This window comes from Melospiza melodia, chromosome 5, assembly GCF_035770615.1.
Source record: "Melospiza melodia melodia isolate bMelMel2 chromosome 5, bMelMel2.pri, whole genome shotgun sequence".
Taxonomy (NCBI): domain Eukaryota; kingdom Metazoa; phylum Chordata; class Aves; order Passeriformes; family Passerellidae; genus Melospiza; species Melospiza melodia.
Window position 1 is genome coordinate 16,070,082 of NC_086198.1, and position 16,697 is coordinate 16,086,778.

A 16,697-nucleotide genomic window follows, 5' to 3' on the forward strand; every position below is an offset into this window, starting at 1 on the left:
GAAAACCCCTCAGTTTCTCTCCCAGCTACAAATCAACTCATTGGCAAGCTAAGACACTCTCATCAGGCAGTACCATGAAGGTCTGCATCAAGATATTGGTAAATAACAGATCTAAGGACAAGACTCTTGCTTTTCCTCTCTGTCTCTGTTAGCTGCTGCTGAGCTGGCTCCAGGCAGAGTTTACTGCAGTGAGATGTGGCAAATGTCACATACTACTGTTCACAGCAGAACCAGGTTATGATTGGCAGTAGATCTTTGACTTGGAAATTCTCTTTAGGTTGGAACTACAGCACTGTATTGGGAAGCTGTTTTCCAACAAAGGAATAAATGCAGTAGCTAATGGCTCTGACAGTGGCTTTTCTGTGAGAAGGCTGAGAGCTACATTGTTGAAGGCAATACAAAAAAAAATTGTAGATAATTTAGGAGTGTCTTCACACCAAATCATGGTAAGGATGCATACAAAGCAAGCAATGCATTTGTGTCAAATTGTTTATTGCATTATTGTACCCTTTTAATTAGCAGTTTAGTTTATTCAATCAAATGCATGAGACCAGAAATGTTGCTAATTAAAACAAAACAGAACTCTGACTGTATGCTTGCTAGGTAGAGGTATTTGCAGCTCCTGTTGCTAAGTGATATGTTTGATGCACAAACATACAGCACATGAGCTAACATTTGCCCAAGAGATTTTTTTCTGGATCAGATTATATTGCAACCACCACAGCAAACAGGAAAGAGAAAGTACAGCAAGAGGAAACTATCAGAGATAAGGAAACTTGACCTATCATGTTCTCTCATTTTTAAAGTGAGTAAAACCAAAAGGCCAATACAGGCCAGCAGGGACATATGGGATAAAGGGCATTACGATATTTAGGCTATTTTCACAGTAAGTTTACACAGAAACTGCCTACAACAAATTGATCAGATCCCCATTATGTGTTTCCTTAGGGGGGAAAAAAACAGTGAGGGGGCAGGGGAAAAAAAAAAAAAGGAACACATGCTGTTGAGCATCCTGCTCATGGCTAGATGCAACATACATGACTCAGAACTAAAAATAATAATAAATAAAAAAGGGCTCACAAGAACACCATGCAGTGAAGTCAGGCAATACTGATGGGGCTTTGTTTTGAAGGAAGGAATGAGAGGGGAAGACAGAAGGCAAGAAAATGTACAAGAAGGTAACGAATGATCAGTGCAAACCATAGTGATGGACCATTCTCACTACATGTGGGAACCCAGGTCAGGGCATGTTCAAACTGCAAGGAGAGAAAGGAAATCAGCAGCGAGCCCTGAAAACTATTGATGATCTAAAAATAGCAATGGCTTTTAAGAATAATTCCATAAAACAAAATGCATCTGCTGTTGCAGATATCAGGCGTTTCCTACTATGGCAAATATTGCTAAAAAAAAAAAAATCAGCCATTAAACAGGACTAGTCCTCCAAGGAAGCTGGACAGAAATTACTGAGGAAGAACAGTGGAAATATTGAGCCACTACATGACTGTCAGCAGACAGTCCTTACAGAAACAGCTTTGATTAAGCTGGTAATCATTCTGGTCTGTTTCACTGAGAACACAAATGAAACACATCTTGTACTTCTCTTCCCCAAAAGGCAAGGCTTAAAAAAAAAAAAAAAAAATCAAAACCATAAAAAAAAGAGGGAACTCAACTTGAGAGAAAGAGAATTTTTGTTTGCTGTACAGATAAGAAATCAGAACCCACTAAGAAATCATTACAGATATCAGCTTCCATTTAAACTTAAATCAACCTCAAATTTACTTCTATGTCAGAATCCTTCAGTCGCTTCCATGTGCACGATCCCCATGAGCCTAACATGTCCATTGGGCTGTAGGTAAAAGTGAGAGCCCACAGCAAGCTGCAGCACCAGTGCCACAGAGCCCATTTTACAGCCCCAAGGGGACTGATTACCTGGGAAAGCAGACACAAACATATGCCAGCTCTGGTTTTTAGCTACACATGCTAAAGACAACTACATTTCTAGTATCTTCCTTACCATAATGTTTTACACAGAGAAATCATTCATACAAAAAAAAACCTGAGAGCAGATTTAGGTAACTGTATTAGTAGTACAGCAGTAGGAATGGTTTAGTAATTCCTCAGCTGGAAGGAAACTTTACTGCTGTTAGATATTGTTCCACAGCACATACACATGCCAGCCCAGAGCATTCCAGCCTGTCTCCCTGCTCGGACACGTGCAATGCTGCAAACTCCAGGTGCGGAGCAGTGCCATCGCAAAACTCCCAGGGAGGTGTTTTGGGGGCTCACTTGCCTCTCAGAAAAAACACAGTAAATACAGAGACCTCCTTCAGCTGGAGAGGGCTGCTGCTTAAGACCCCCAACACCTCCCTATTTCTGATTCTGCTTTTGAAAACATGCTCCTGTGAACTGTAACTTGGGGATGGGAATGGTGACACTCCAAAGTTTTAGAAAAAGAGCACATAGGCATTGGCCTGTCCATGCCCAATGGAAGCTTACAGTACAACTTTAAAAGGAAGTATTAAGCCAAGGCTGAATTAATTTAGAAATCTGTCCCATAAAGTCTTTGCTTTGGCATTGCAATCAGAGGGATTTCAGCCTGTGCTTAAGAGCTTTCTTGAGCCAAGGATTTTAAGCACATGGTTTGTTGCTACTGTATTTAACTTGACACAGTTTTTACTCATCGTATGCCTCCACACAATTTCACATACTACTTTAATTACACAGTAGTGACTTATTTAAATTTCATGAGGAAAAAAAAATTGGGCACAATATTCAAACAGGTGTTTTCTTCTCTTCACTGATTACCAGTTTCAATAATTCAGTCTTTGTCCCAAGTCCTGCAAGATAATTGTTCATGTCCACACTCTGTGGCTGATGCAGAACAGGGAATTCCATCTGTTTTTTCAGAATAAAATCAAAGTACTATGATCTATACCAGTCTTTTCCATCACAAAGGAAACATTTTGCAAAACATGTGACCTAGCTTCCTAGATTAAAAATAAATACTTGAAAGAGAAACTTAATTATTAATTACAACTTCATTAAACATTTGTCTTACTTGAAAGTTCTCCATTTGCCTAGTTCATTCATTCTGCCTAAAAACATCCTGACAATACTCAGTAGTGTTAGATTTTTCCAGGTTCTTATTTTTAAAATTTCTTAGTATTTCTGTCCTTTTCATATATTATTTTTGTTAGACAGATTATCTATGATTACTTCTCACATATTTTTTTTAAAACACTGAGAGCATTCAGAGTAAGAATGTCAGGGATACATGGGATTTTTTTCAGCTTTTCTCAATTGAGAAGGCACATTTTAGACAGCTGCTATTCTTGCAGAGCCTAACATAAAATTATGTCTAAGAAAATAAACTGACTTTTAAGAATCTCCAAGTTTTAGGATACAAAATACCATTCACAGTCAAACCAACAGGTACAGGGCAACCAATCATCATATAAACTTCAACCCAAAGGGTAACAGAAGTGACCATTTCTCTTTTGGCAGAAATGCCAGGTTAAAACCTTTTCTATCTGTGTTTACATGCTTATTTTTAATGATTCTATTGCTCTTGAAAGCCTTTTAGACACTCAAGTGCATCAAAAGAAGTGACTAAAGAAATACCTCAAGTAAAAGTCCTCCAAAGTCACACTACCAACATTTTGGGAAGGAGCTCTGCAGGAAGCATATTTCACTGACATAATGAAACTCACTATGAGAATACTTGTCATCTTTTGCATGAAATCATCTGTCTCCTTCATGACAACATAACCCAGATTTCATGGAGGGAAATGCTAGTTTTTTAACCAGAAGAACGGGATAAAGAAATGGTTTAGGTCAGGGCATGGCCATTAATTCTTTCTGAAGCATAATGGAAGCAAATTCATTGGAGTCCAGCACAACAGTTGCTTTCAGCGGCACAGAATTCAACTGGGACTCAGAAAATTATTTCATGGTTAGTAAATAAACTTTTAAAGCAATTCCAAGGCAAACAATCTCAACCAAGGGTAGAGGCTCTTACCATCAAATCCATCTTCCTCTGTCCCCAGTTCATCATCTGAGCAGATGTTCAGCACGTTTACCAGCATCTCTGTCACTAAAATGGAAAACAAGTGCAAAACGTTGATATTAAGCTCCCCTGGTCTGTCAGAGAGCCAACTCCAGCTGAAGTAGTGTGAACAAAAATTCAGCATAATAACAGCACCCACTTTTTAAACAACAGGACCCGTAATATTAGAAGCTGAAAGTGTCCTGTCTAGCTAACAAAAAGCACGAGTTTCCACAAATATTTCTCCAAATACAATGAACACAACAAATAGACTTTAAAATCTGCTAATGATCTCTCTTTTTGCAACTGTCAGTGATGTAGGTAAGATTTGTTTTCTCCCCCTCAACACATTTTTTGCTTTTCACTCAACTTGGATAACAAAATGACCCCTCTCCTGTTGCTCCTAAACTGCAATAGGATTTTATTTCCCTGCCCAGCAAATGGGAACAACATTCCAGTGGAAAAAGGTACAAGAGGGATCATAGAGTATTTCTTTATTTATCCGGGTTTTGGACACGACTTCAAGCTCAACAAAACATTAACCTTTGTAAGATGTTCTCAGTGTCCCTTGAATTCAAGGAACAAATACAAATAGACCAGACAGTGTACATTCCTTAGAGGTGGAACTATTCTATATTCAACAGATACATCACTGTTGGAGAACTTAGGTCATATTTAGCTTGTTTACTTTGAAACTTGGGCATACAAGGGTCAGCCACAGACTGTCCCTACCCTGGTCTCATTTCTTTCCAGAGAGACAACTGTGAGACACTAACCAGAGAGCATACAGACTAAGAACAGTGAAAAAAACAACCCCAGCTAAAACCAAAACCAAGAAAATGCAACTTGGAGAACAAAAAGGCCCAAGTTATGACATAAAATGTGAAGCAATTAGCAGATTAAGAAAAATGTCACTACAGCTACATGTAGTAAGCAACATTAAAAGTGTTACCAGGCTTGTCTACCCTTGTACTGGCTACACAGGTAGAAACTTTAATTTTTTTAGTCAAGTAGTTATTAAAATCCTCTTATGTAACTACTATGAAGGCTTGGAAAATTAGAAGGGTGGGAAAAAGCTAGATTTTTTCCGACTTTAGTGAAGGATTTAATATTTTCCTCTGACAGTATTAGTGGAAAGACTTTCCACATTAACAACATCCAGCAAAGCTAACAGCTTCCTACCTTGGTTGGCCTTTGAGGGAAAAAAATCTATATTAAAAAAAAGGAAATAAATAACAAGTTGTGTGGAACACCCTCTTACATCCTTGAATATTGCTTTGCATAGAAAGGAAAATACTGATTTCACTTCTTTGGGCTCTAAAATTTCCAAGAAATTGGTAAGTGTGACCACTGGAAGAAATGAAGGAGGAAAAACCACCCCCAAGACGTAAGAAGAACGAGGAACATTATAGTGCCAGAACCTCAACAATTCTGGCCATGCATCCTGCAGCCCCCCATGAGCAGGCTGCTGATGGGAAGCCTCTGAAAAGTGACTTTACAGAACATCTTACAGGACTAAAATGTGTGTGGAGAACATGCCCAACCTAAAAACAGCCTGGCTGAGTTTACAGCCAAAGAGAGTGAACACGTTTTATCTGCTTCACAAGAGTCTGCACACGTGTCAGTGAGGATTATGTCATGTCTCCATTAGTGCAAGCAGCTGCCTATTCTTTGGTAATCCCTCTTTCATGGTCTATCTGCTTTGTCCACAGAGACCTCAGGTGTCTCACCAGCAGCTTTCCTCAAACAAAAGAGTAAGTAGCTCAAAACAAAGCTGGTCATGACTGCAGGTATGAGACACAGCTGGCTGTATTTCCAGTTGCCTATTAAGAGAGAACTATTATTCCAAGCAGCTTTTAAGAGTTTATTAGAGTTTTCTGGCAGTAATTGCTGTTGCAGCAATACTCCATAATGGATGGATCAAAGCAAGCTTCATCTCAAGCACCAAATAAATGACTTGGGGTTTAGGCAGTTTATATTTTGTATTAATTTAATATGCTAGACCAAAGCGTTTTCATGCCTTTTGTGTGCTTGCCATTCACAGCATGAAGCTGCATTTAGGCAACATCAAGAGCATCAGGTTTCAATAAAATCTCATTTGTGGTCTTTAGACTCTTCTTGCCAGCGATGAGGCACCACATGTCCTGTGCAGAGAAGGGGCTGAGTAGCAAGTTTTCCTTCCTACTGGCATCCCTCTGCTCTCTCCAGGAACAGCTAGTCAGACTGGCTCTTAATATCACCAGCTCTGTGTTTGCTGATGAAAAAGCAACCAACCCATAAAAGTAATGTGAGTAAAGATGTAACCCCATGTAGAGAGGTCTGTTGAGACACCCATTCAGCAGTAAGTGATATCCAAGGGGATGTTCAAAAGCTTATAACAGAAAAACAAATCAGAATTTTGTTTAGTTAATGCACCTATGGCCTGCACTCCCATAAAATCTATTTTTGCAGCAGAAAGATAACGGCATCATCACCTGGAAAGAGTAGAAATTACAAAAAAATATGACAAATGTGATTAACCACTGTTAATTGCTTGCCTCTCTCAGCCCCATTTCTACAACTTTGTCCTAAAAGGCAAGACACCTGTCTTCAAATCATTCTTGTCCTTTAAAATAAATGACTAAGTGGCTAAGAAACCATTTTGCAGTCTTTATGAACAGAACTGATTTACATACATACCCTTCTCACCAACAAATGGCAGGGACCAGGTAAACACATCCATGAAGTTTGGAAGCCAGTACGGATGAGGGGAGCAGTTGAACTGCCTGATATTCATAACATTGTTCTCGTATTTCAATACTGCAGCTAGAAGGAAGAAAGAAAAGAAACAGAAGAGACATCAGACATGTGTGCAACTGGCTAACCAGACCAGGAATGGGGACAGCATGCTCAGCCCACAGAGCTGCTCAGCAGCTTCCACACACTCGAGCCAGTGGCACCACCTGAATGCTAGTTATGGTAGGATAAAGCCTCACTGAAGTGGAAAGCTGTTTTCAGTCTGAAAGCAGTGTCAACAGCCTTGTCTGCCACTCAGAAGGGCTGGTAAGTGAATTAATATCTCTGAGCAGTCAAGAACGTAAGCTCTGGGATCTGCGACCAGTGAGGAATGAAGCAGAGTATTCAGAGCCCCTCATTTCACAGAGTTATCTGAGCTCCTCACAACCATGCTTTGGAGATAACAGAATAAAGCACTTATGACTCAGAGTCTGAACACTGCTCTTCTGATGGACATTTTCAACATATTTCATTCACAGTATTGTAACTGAGATGACACTTGCTTCTCACATTATGCAAACTCTAGGCAGGCAAAAATGTGCTCCCTATAATACAAACCAATACTAATACAATTTGTCTTGCACCATTTAACATTCTCATCATTCTTATCAACACACAAACACACAGACTATGTCTGTTCACAGGCAGAAATATAGATATTTATGCCACACCCACTTTTCAAAGCACTGCACCAAGTTCAGTGTCAACTATTGTTAATGGACTTCAGGCTCACATCTGAAATGGTAATCCAAAAAGGTAGTTTTGAGATTATCACCAAAGTGACTTAAAGACATGATATTCTCTAAACAATGCAGTTACAGGAGACTGCATGCAGGATATTTAATCAACACAAGCAACAGAAACAGTCAACATAAGGTGTGTCATTCTATACTTTCCCCTTTCCTCCAGCCTTCCCACTTCCATCTCCCCAGGGAGGACTGTAGTTCCGGGGACTGGTTATCACTTAATAGCCAGCAATGAAGTAGCACAACTGCAATGTGAGACAGCATCGTGGGAAATGCAGTGTTGGCTGAAGGGGCTGAACAATTCCTTCTGATTATTTCTCTAATTGTGTGTCAATCAATCAAAGAAGAAACCTTTTTTTTATGCACTAGGCTGCTGCTTCACAAATATTTAATAGGATGTTAAATGTCTTCCATTTTGTGGTCAATGACAGAGTCCAGAGCGACATGGGAGTTTCTGGAACATACTCCCTGACAGACACAGAAAACAGCAATAATGTGAACCTTTGCCAGGCAGACACCCTCCATTTAAATAAACCACATTTGACTCTTGCCCATCCCAGTCTGACAACTGGCAGTCAATCTGCTGCTCAGAAGAAGAAAAAAATGGCTTAATACTAGCAATAGCAAAAATAAGAAAACCAGTGTCAATGCTCTGAATATTTCCAACAGATTTTGGCTGAAATCACATGTAGCAGATTGAAATTCATTCTTTTTCTATTACTGTGACACAATTGCATAATAAAAATAAATAGTTTGTGGCTTTACAGAAAAAATAAGTCAAAACCACACAAAAAGGACCACTTAGTGGTTGTAAAGATTCATTTAGAAGGGCTAAAACTTCAAATTCATCATCTAGTGAGCTGAGGTAGTTCCCCTTCCCACTACTTCTTCAATTTATCAATTAAGTCTACTTCTAAATTCTGTGAAATTTGAATAAAGAAATAATTTTTACAGGGAACTTTTAAAACTGGCCTCTGAAAAACCTGAACCCTATGCAAAACAGTTGCAAAACATAAAATTAAATAAAAATGGCTTTAGTTAGGTTGTTTCCTTTGAAAGGAAGATAATTTAAGATTACTGTAACAAAAATATCCTCACAACACCTTGTTAATTTATATACCTGACTAGCTTACAAAATAAAGTTCTGATAATAGTATTTCAAAAAATTCTCCCCTGTAAATGACCTGTTCATCTCCTCAACAAATTACTTCAAAATAACATTACACAATAAAGCAGGGTAATAACAGAGAAGCCTTCTAAAATAACTATTTTCTTAAAAGAATAAAATAAAATTGGGTATCATAAAATCAGTATCACAAATACTTTTTGGCATTTTAAATTAAAAATCTGTAACTTACAAGCACAATGCACACAAAATATTTTTATTAGGTAAGTAATGAAGATGATATTTAAAATGCAAATCAGCTTTTGTTATGAATGTATAGTCCTGATTACTACTTAGTAGTCAGAAGAGGAAAACTTTGCCAGGATCAAGTAGAAAATGCTCCTCAGATAACAGCAGGAGTTTCCCTGAGCTTATCTGCCTCTGTGGTTTCTTTTGATAATAGCTTTCTTTTCCCTCTCTGTAGGCTCAGAAAAGATTGGGGGTTTCAACTCTGCTTCATTCCTTAGTCCTTAGTTAACTCAATTCCCAAGAAGCTACAGGAGAAGCAGCAGCCCTGAAAGAGGACACAGCTTTTGAAGGTTACAAGAGTGGAGGTCACACAGTCGCTGATGGAGGAGACAGAAGTGGAATGGGCTCCTTTGGTTATAAAACTTGTAAGAGAGGAAAACCTGACTCTACTCAACATTTGCTTATTATTCCAGGCTGAAACCTCAATACTTTTCTTTCCAAACACATACTCAGATAGATGATAAAGACCAAGCCAAGATTAGACATTATTATGTATAATCACCCACCAGAACAAGAATCTTATTTTATTATTCTTAACAGACATGCACATTTTTACCTAATTTTGATACTTGCTGCTGTAAATAAGTTTTAAAAGCTAATGTTTTGTAAAGTGAAGATGTACAGATAGCCCAAATGACATTACGCTTGTTTCCAATGGTAATAAACTGAGGTATTGGATGCTGAAATCACATCAGAGTGAAATGAAACACTAATGCAGCAGGCAAAGGGCATTTGTACTGTTTAGCTTGAAGCATTTAACACAGCTACCCTAAGGTTGGGAATATGGGTGTTGAAAACGGTGCAGGTCAGACACCTCCTTCCTTGGCTACAAATGGAGACAGCCCTTCTAACCTTCTCAGGGTTAGACACAGCAGCTAGTGCTGCACCTCCTTGGTCTCCCTCAGTTAAAGATGAGCTGGAACAACTGTGTCACACCTGCCAGATCTGAATGGATGTCTCAGACCCCCTGGCATCTCAAATGGGGCTTTTAAAGATTATACATTTGGAGGTAGGTTAAGGCCTGAAGCCATGTGAACAACATTAAACTGTGTAACAGCTCAGAATTTCTCAAAGACATGACATATCCTGCTTCATGATCTGACAAACCATTTTTCAGGGTAAATAAAATAATAACATTTCCATCAGAAAAAAAAAAAAAAACAATCAGAGGAAAAAATAACGAGCTTGGTAGAAATACTAGCCCAGAATATTTTTAGATGAACAACGTAAATATATTTTCAGCAAACAATTTAACTAATTTTCTTGTAATTTTCTTTCAGAAAACTCATCCCACATTTAGAAAATGAATCAGTGAAAAGTCCCTCAAATTCTTCACACCTAAGAAAGAATTTCAATTTCTGATTTAATGCCAAATTAACTTCAGCATTAACTGTGCAACTGGGAACAATGCCTTCTCACGAAGAGTTGCTAAGTAACCACAGCATTTTCTGCCCAAGTCAGGTCAGGGATAAGGGTTAGTAAAACGAGCTTAAATATTATCAGATGGCAAAAATTATTTACTATACAAGGTAATGGTCTAAATAATCAGTAGAGAAGTGAAGATAACTGTAGGTGGAAATATCTTTCCTTATACAATTTTAAAGATTTTTATTTTACATGTCCAACTGCATCTTGCAAAGAAACAACCAAGTAACATTCAAGATTTAATCAATAGACTGCAAAAATCACTTTTGGCAAACTTCTCTGCATCAGCAATGAGATGGCCTAGATACCCTGACAACTCTTCTTTAAAAGCTTTTGTTTCCGTGACAAGAGCTCATCACAGCAGCAGAGATAAGACATTAAAGAAAACTGATAGGGCAAACAGAGGTTACACCTCTGTTCTCCCTCCCAAAGTGCTAATATTTCTCACAGACCATTCTTGTCTTCCAGGTATACTACTCTGTCTTTTTCTAGGTGAAAATAATTTTCCTGTTAGATCCATCTGGATCAGGCACACTTCTTCATGGTATACTTCATGCTGATACTTTATGTACTTCACTGACATATAACTTATGATACATTACCAGGCATACAGATTTACAGATGGTTTTTCATTTTTCTACTACCCCAAACTCCCCTGCATCCTGACTTTCTTTTCCTGCTTTTCCTTTAGGAAACAACACACGTATGTTGCAGCACGTTGGAAGAAACTTCATGCTGGGGATTTTTTCAATAACTGTGGATTCTCTGGTGGTTCTCTCTCCACTACAAAACCTAATCTTTTAAAAGTGTTCAAAAGATTATAGTCTGCATTTAAACAGCAAGTTAAAATTGCCCACTCAGCCAAAAAGCACCCACTTACTGAAGTTACAGCCAGACACAAAAATGCCAGTATTACCAGTGTTTTACAAGTAACTTTTCTGCCTCTATAGAACTTCTGTAGAATCTTTTGCTTTATTTTTTTGTTAGTTTATTTTTTGGGGGGGTGTGCATAAACAGCATTACAGCAAATCCTAATTAAGGCATTAAGAAATATTGAATGAAGGAATGAAAGTTTAGACACAATACAAGGCCAGATCATATCACAAGGTAATGTTTGGCACCCTCTCATTCAGTTGCTATAGAGAATTTCTCCTAGTTTTAGGCACCCTGGAGCCCAGGGGCAAATCTGTACTTACATGACTTTCTCAAAGTTTCTTGATCAGCACAGATGATCTCTAAGGCCCTGAAGTCACTGGTAACTACCACAATCCAATTAACATTTATCTTCTTGCATAAGCTTTCTCTCCAGAAGCAGTAGTCTTAAAAGAATCACCAATGCACTGGTACTTCTTGTAACGAGTACTAATAACAATTTTTGAGTATCTTTATCTTTATGCCTTTTAATAAAACAAATGAAAGCAGAAATGTTTGAGAAAGCTATGACAATATGGAACAGTAGCTCAGAAGTTGCCAAAAAATTCCTTCCCTTTGCCAATGCTTTCCATTCTACTGAATATGGAAGGAATTAATAATAGTAATGGAGTAGGTAATAATGGAAAATGGAGGACACAAGGCCCCCAATATTGAGGCAGTTTCTGAGTCTTTGAATCACCCCCTGAAAGGCTCTCTCTGTGTCTCCCTTAAGCACAGAGGGAAGCCCTGACAGGAGCCTCCTAATGCACCCTAATGCTCCTCTGGCACCCGAAGCTGCGTGTGTGTGGCCTGGGGCTGTGACAGGAGCCACAAGTGACACACACAGCCTGCACAAGGCCACAGCCAGCAACCAAGGGGATACAGAAACCTCCCTTTGGTGCCAGAACCCTGCACAGCCAGGAGAGCTTCCATGGTGGGTCAGCACTGTGAGACAGCCCATGCAGAGGCTCCATGGCAGCATTATTAACAGCAGATTTGCTGAACACAGGCTTGTTTGGGTAGCTTATCTACAGCCACTCCTGTCAAACCTTCTTTTGCACTGATATCCTTGTCTCCCTACTGCTCTTTGTGGCATATCTGATCCTAGATCTGATCCCACAGTCGCTCTCCAGTGGGGACTGAAGCAGCCCCTGGAAAAAGCTGGCAAACAGGTCTACTCTTGAAGTGCTCTGAAGAAACTCAAGAAACTACGTATGCTTTAACGGGTGTGAGAACTATCAACCTGGGGGAGAAAATGAGCATTCTTAACCTCTTGCAGCTTTTAAAAAAATGTATTTATCTTAAACAATACGACATTTAAAAATTACCCATTTAATGTCAGAGGGAGCTGAAGCCTCTCAGGAATTTATTCAGGGTGACTGTTGGCTGACAACGAGAGGAACACTGAGAATGCATACTGGACAGAAAGGTGCTCACTAGTAGGAGAATAACTCGTTTTCTAGGGACTGACAGTAACCAAACCTCCAGATGACCTGTAAAAATCAATCAGGTTCTGCACCAGTGCATGATGAGTCAGCTACAGCAACTGCCCTGACAACACCTCTGGATGGAAATATCTTCCTTTTTCTCCTGGTACCAGTCAGAAACTGTGCTCTAAGTAAATTCATTTGCTGCAAACCAAGGAAGCCAACAAGAAGCCATGTTTTGGACTCATTCTATACCATAATGGGTTTTTTTTCCTTGAACAGGGAAGCAAGCACCCAGAAACTACCCAGATAAAGATGTATGAGCAATGCAGCATGATAAACTATGCACGATGTACTTTAAATGCCAAGAGCCAGTGCAATCAGTCACATGAAATAATGCCTCAAAACTTCTAATGAGCGAAAAGGAGGCAGATAATCTCAATGGAGATCCATTACAAAGTTGCTAAAGGTCAGCCTCTGAATTCACAAGAAGTTGTATATTAAGGAGTGGCACACAGGTGCTGTTGTGGCATCAGTGCTGATTTGCCTGAGCTCACTCTGAGCAGGTATTGCTGGTAGTGCACACCAGCTCCAGCTGTGGCCACAGATAACCCTCAGCAAATGGTGTAGAGCTTTCCATCAAAATAGGCTTTCCACCACATGTAAGACCTGCCTGTCACAGTGGAGCATCCTGGAACAAGGGAAATGACCCTCTCTTTGGAAATGGAGATAATAGAGAGGCAATTCTCTTTACCACCCAAACTGTGTGGTAAATTCAAGGTTTTAAACCTTGTGAATCATTGCTTTCCTTTTAACATTTGCCTTCAAGAGAAAGTTTCACATAATTCACCCATTACCTTCACTGCACAGAACTGCTTCCATGCCCAAGAAACAAAAGGTGAACACTTTCTACCACCTTCCTTGTACAGACTTGTGATCGCTCAGCCTTCGACCCAAAGCAGCCAACCAGGAGAGTAAACACATTTCTCCACCAATAGCAACGATCCCACCAAGAAAATGAACACATTCCTTACTTCATCCTGAATTTCTTAGGTTGCTAGCAGAGCCCCTACATCATTAACTTTTACAAAAGTAGCTACTGACAGTTCTGCTTGCATGGTTTTGCAGAATAACATATTAATTTTTCCACAAATTAGCAGGCATATTGAGAAATCTGAGGTGTACAAACCCCATTATCTAGCAGTGAAGTGCTTCCTTCCCTTGCATACAGTTCACGGCACAAAAGCATTTACATTATAAATTTTATAACGTAAAACGATGCCTGAAGAAAGCTTTCTATTCAAGTTTAAAAAATATTGCTTGCTTCCTCTGCAAACAAGCATCCAGATTAAAAACAGCCCTTCGCAAGAGAAACTGATCTCTTTGCAAGGGAGCAACTTTCAAGAATATAATTGAGAAATAATTATTTTACTTTGTTCACAGAGAAACAGAAATAATTTTATCATTATGGGGACTAGGAGAGAGTAAACAATATGGCTCATTTCATGATACAGAAGGACAAGTATATTAGAAAACTTTATTTTTAGAAACATGATTCTTTTTTCCAGTTCATTAGAGATTTCCAGGAATATGATAAATGAATAAATTCAGAGAAGCTGCAAAGACTTGTATTCAGTGGAGCCTTTATACAGTGACCATGACCCTTATTTCTGTAGTAACCTTTTTATTTTTTTGGCTATTTATATTTAATTTTCTACATTTCAGTCGTCAAGGATTAAAACCCCCAAAATGTAAAGGAACTCAGACACCCATCCCGTGCTTTATCCGCTCATGACCTGTCAAACCTTAACTGGCTAGACAGTTTGCACATACAAACTCCAATAATTTTATTGGAAAGAAGCAAGGAACAGATAATTAATTATAAGGAACACTAGGCTCTAAACATCTCACCCAGAGCACTTCTTAATATACTTCTTCATTAATAGAGCTGTTTTAAGTTTTGCTTCCCGTGTAACATTTACTTAATAACTTGCAGTCAAAATACAGAAATATCCTAAGGCAAATTAAAATACACAGTAATGTTCAGAGGCATACATCTGCCTGTAACAAATTTAATTAGGTTTGTATTATATAATAAGAGGAATGGGCACAAACTAACAAAAGAGGAAGAAAATGGGCATGAACTGATAAATACAGGAATGAAAAGACACCAACATATTTGAGTGCATAGAAGTACAGTCTACTGTACATGACCAGGAATTAAATTCTTACCTTTGTTATTGTATACATCTAGATAGTTTGGTGCTGAAAAAATTGTGATTAGCGAAGGGAAGCCTGTTGTTTGGCTTTTCCTGTACATACGATACCTAAGAAGAAAGAGAAGATAGTAATTACTACCCAGTGTTGAATGCATATTTGCCACTGACCACATTCAGTGCAAAAAATGCCCAGTGCATTAGGGCTCTGGCTTTTAACACATGCCAAGACTGAAAAACACACACGAGCTATTTAAAAGCCACAGGAAAGAAGTATTTCCTGCAGATTTTCTCATTATAACCATTTGACATGACCAGGAATCCATGCTTGAAAGTGGTGTGTCTCTGAAATTCAGTGAGCCAGAGGTGGATTTGTTGTGCATTTGCTCAGTGCCCAGGACATCGCCAGAGTTTCCCTCTGGGGGACTGGGTGAAGCAAGCACCAGCAGGTGCCTTGGAAGGGTCCTGGGTGTCCCCCATGACCCTCCTGCTGCCTGCCTTCTCCGGGCATGGCAGCCATGGCAAGGCCAGGGGACACGGAAGGGGTGAGAAGGGAAGGGGAAATGGGGCATCTGACACTTTCAGCGCTGTGTCTGATCTTATCCACTCTATCAGCCAGCTTATTAATGTCTGTGTGTTTTCATTACTTAGCCTTACTGCCTCATGAAAAATACAAGGCTTATTGGGCCAACAAATAATCAAGCACTAAACCTGCAAGTAATTGGAAAAAAAAGCAACCAAACAGTCCTTAGACACAAGTACACCAAGCACTGCTCTTTAGTCCTCAGCTACAAGAAACCTAAGAATTTAGCAAACACCCACAAAAGTTGCACTGAAACTGTTGTATAGTTTAAATGCAATCTTTTCCACAAAATTTTAAATTTTCACCCTTTACTGGAAAGCAATACAAGAAAAAAGAAATCTTATTACCCTTGAGTATTCCATGCTAGGTATTTCTGGCATAGTAATAGCTTGCTTTTAATTGCATTACCATATGGAAGTCACGACAATTCAAACATTCAGAATAGTTTTTAATATGCATAGTGAATATTGACCTTATTCCTACAATGCCACTAATTTATATCTTTTATTGCTGGTTCAAATTGACTAAAGTTTCTACCTCCAAGCAAATACAATAATAATAATAATTTAGGCATGATATGCAAAGCTATTTATTCAGATTCCAATCCTTCATTAATATCTCACAAGTATGGTACACTTCAAATAAGAGGAATTTTTAAAGTAATTTTTTAAAGCAGCAAAAAAATCTACCTTTATAGTGACAATAGTTTCATGGGGAACCATCAACACTACCTAATACTTGACCTAGACTGTTTCTGCATTCAATGGCTTAGACTTCTTGAATTCATTAATGATATTCCTGCAGAAAAATTTATGTGCCTATACAGTTCCACAATTTTTATTTTTATTTTTTTTTTTATGAAATATAAAACCAGTGGGCCCAAAAGTTTTAGGTAGCTGAGAAAGTCCTAAAAGATGGCAGTTCTGGCCTTTGTGAGCCAAATCACTTCTCTGGCATCATGGCAATCAGTGTGTCAAAATACTCTGGCACATTTGCAAATCTTTTTCCAAAATGAATTTGTTTTTCTTTACATGTCTGGCATTGTTTGGCATCAAAAAATTTTGGTCATTTTAAATTAGTTAAATACATTAAGGCTAAGTAAGTTGCTTTTATAAGAATTCATTAAATTTTGTAACTCAGTAAGAATTATTTAA

At 38.6% G+C, this 16,697-nt stretch overlaps 1 protein-coding gene across 2 annotated transcripts in view; it reads right to left on the reverse strand.

The window, feature by feature from the left end:
• PPP3CA (protein phosphatase 3 catalytic subunit alpha) overlaps positions 1 to 16,697 on the reverse strand; it is a 171,207-nt gene that overhangs the window by 15,174 nt on the left and 139,336 nt on the right. For both annotated transcript variants that reach the window (XM_063156411.1, XM_063156412.1), the window contains exons 8-10: positions 14,977 to 15,071; positions 6,725 to 6,850; positions 4,019 to 4,093 (exon numbers count right to left, since the gene is read on the reverse strand). In XM_063156411.1, coding sequence (XP_063012481.1) covers positions 4,019 to 4,093; positions 6,725 to 6,850; positions 14,977 to 15,071 — 296 coding nt within the window. The remainder of the gene's footprint in view (positions 1 to 4,018; positions 4,094 to 6,724; positions 6,851 to 14,976; positions 15,072 to 16,697) is intronic.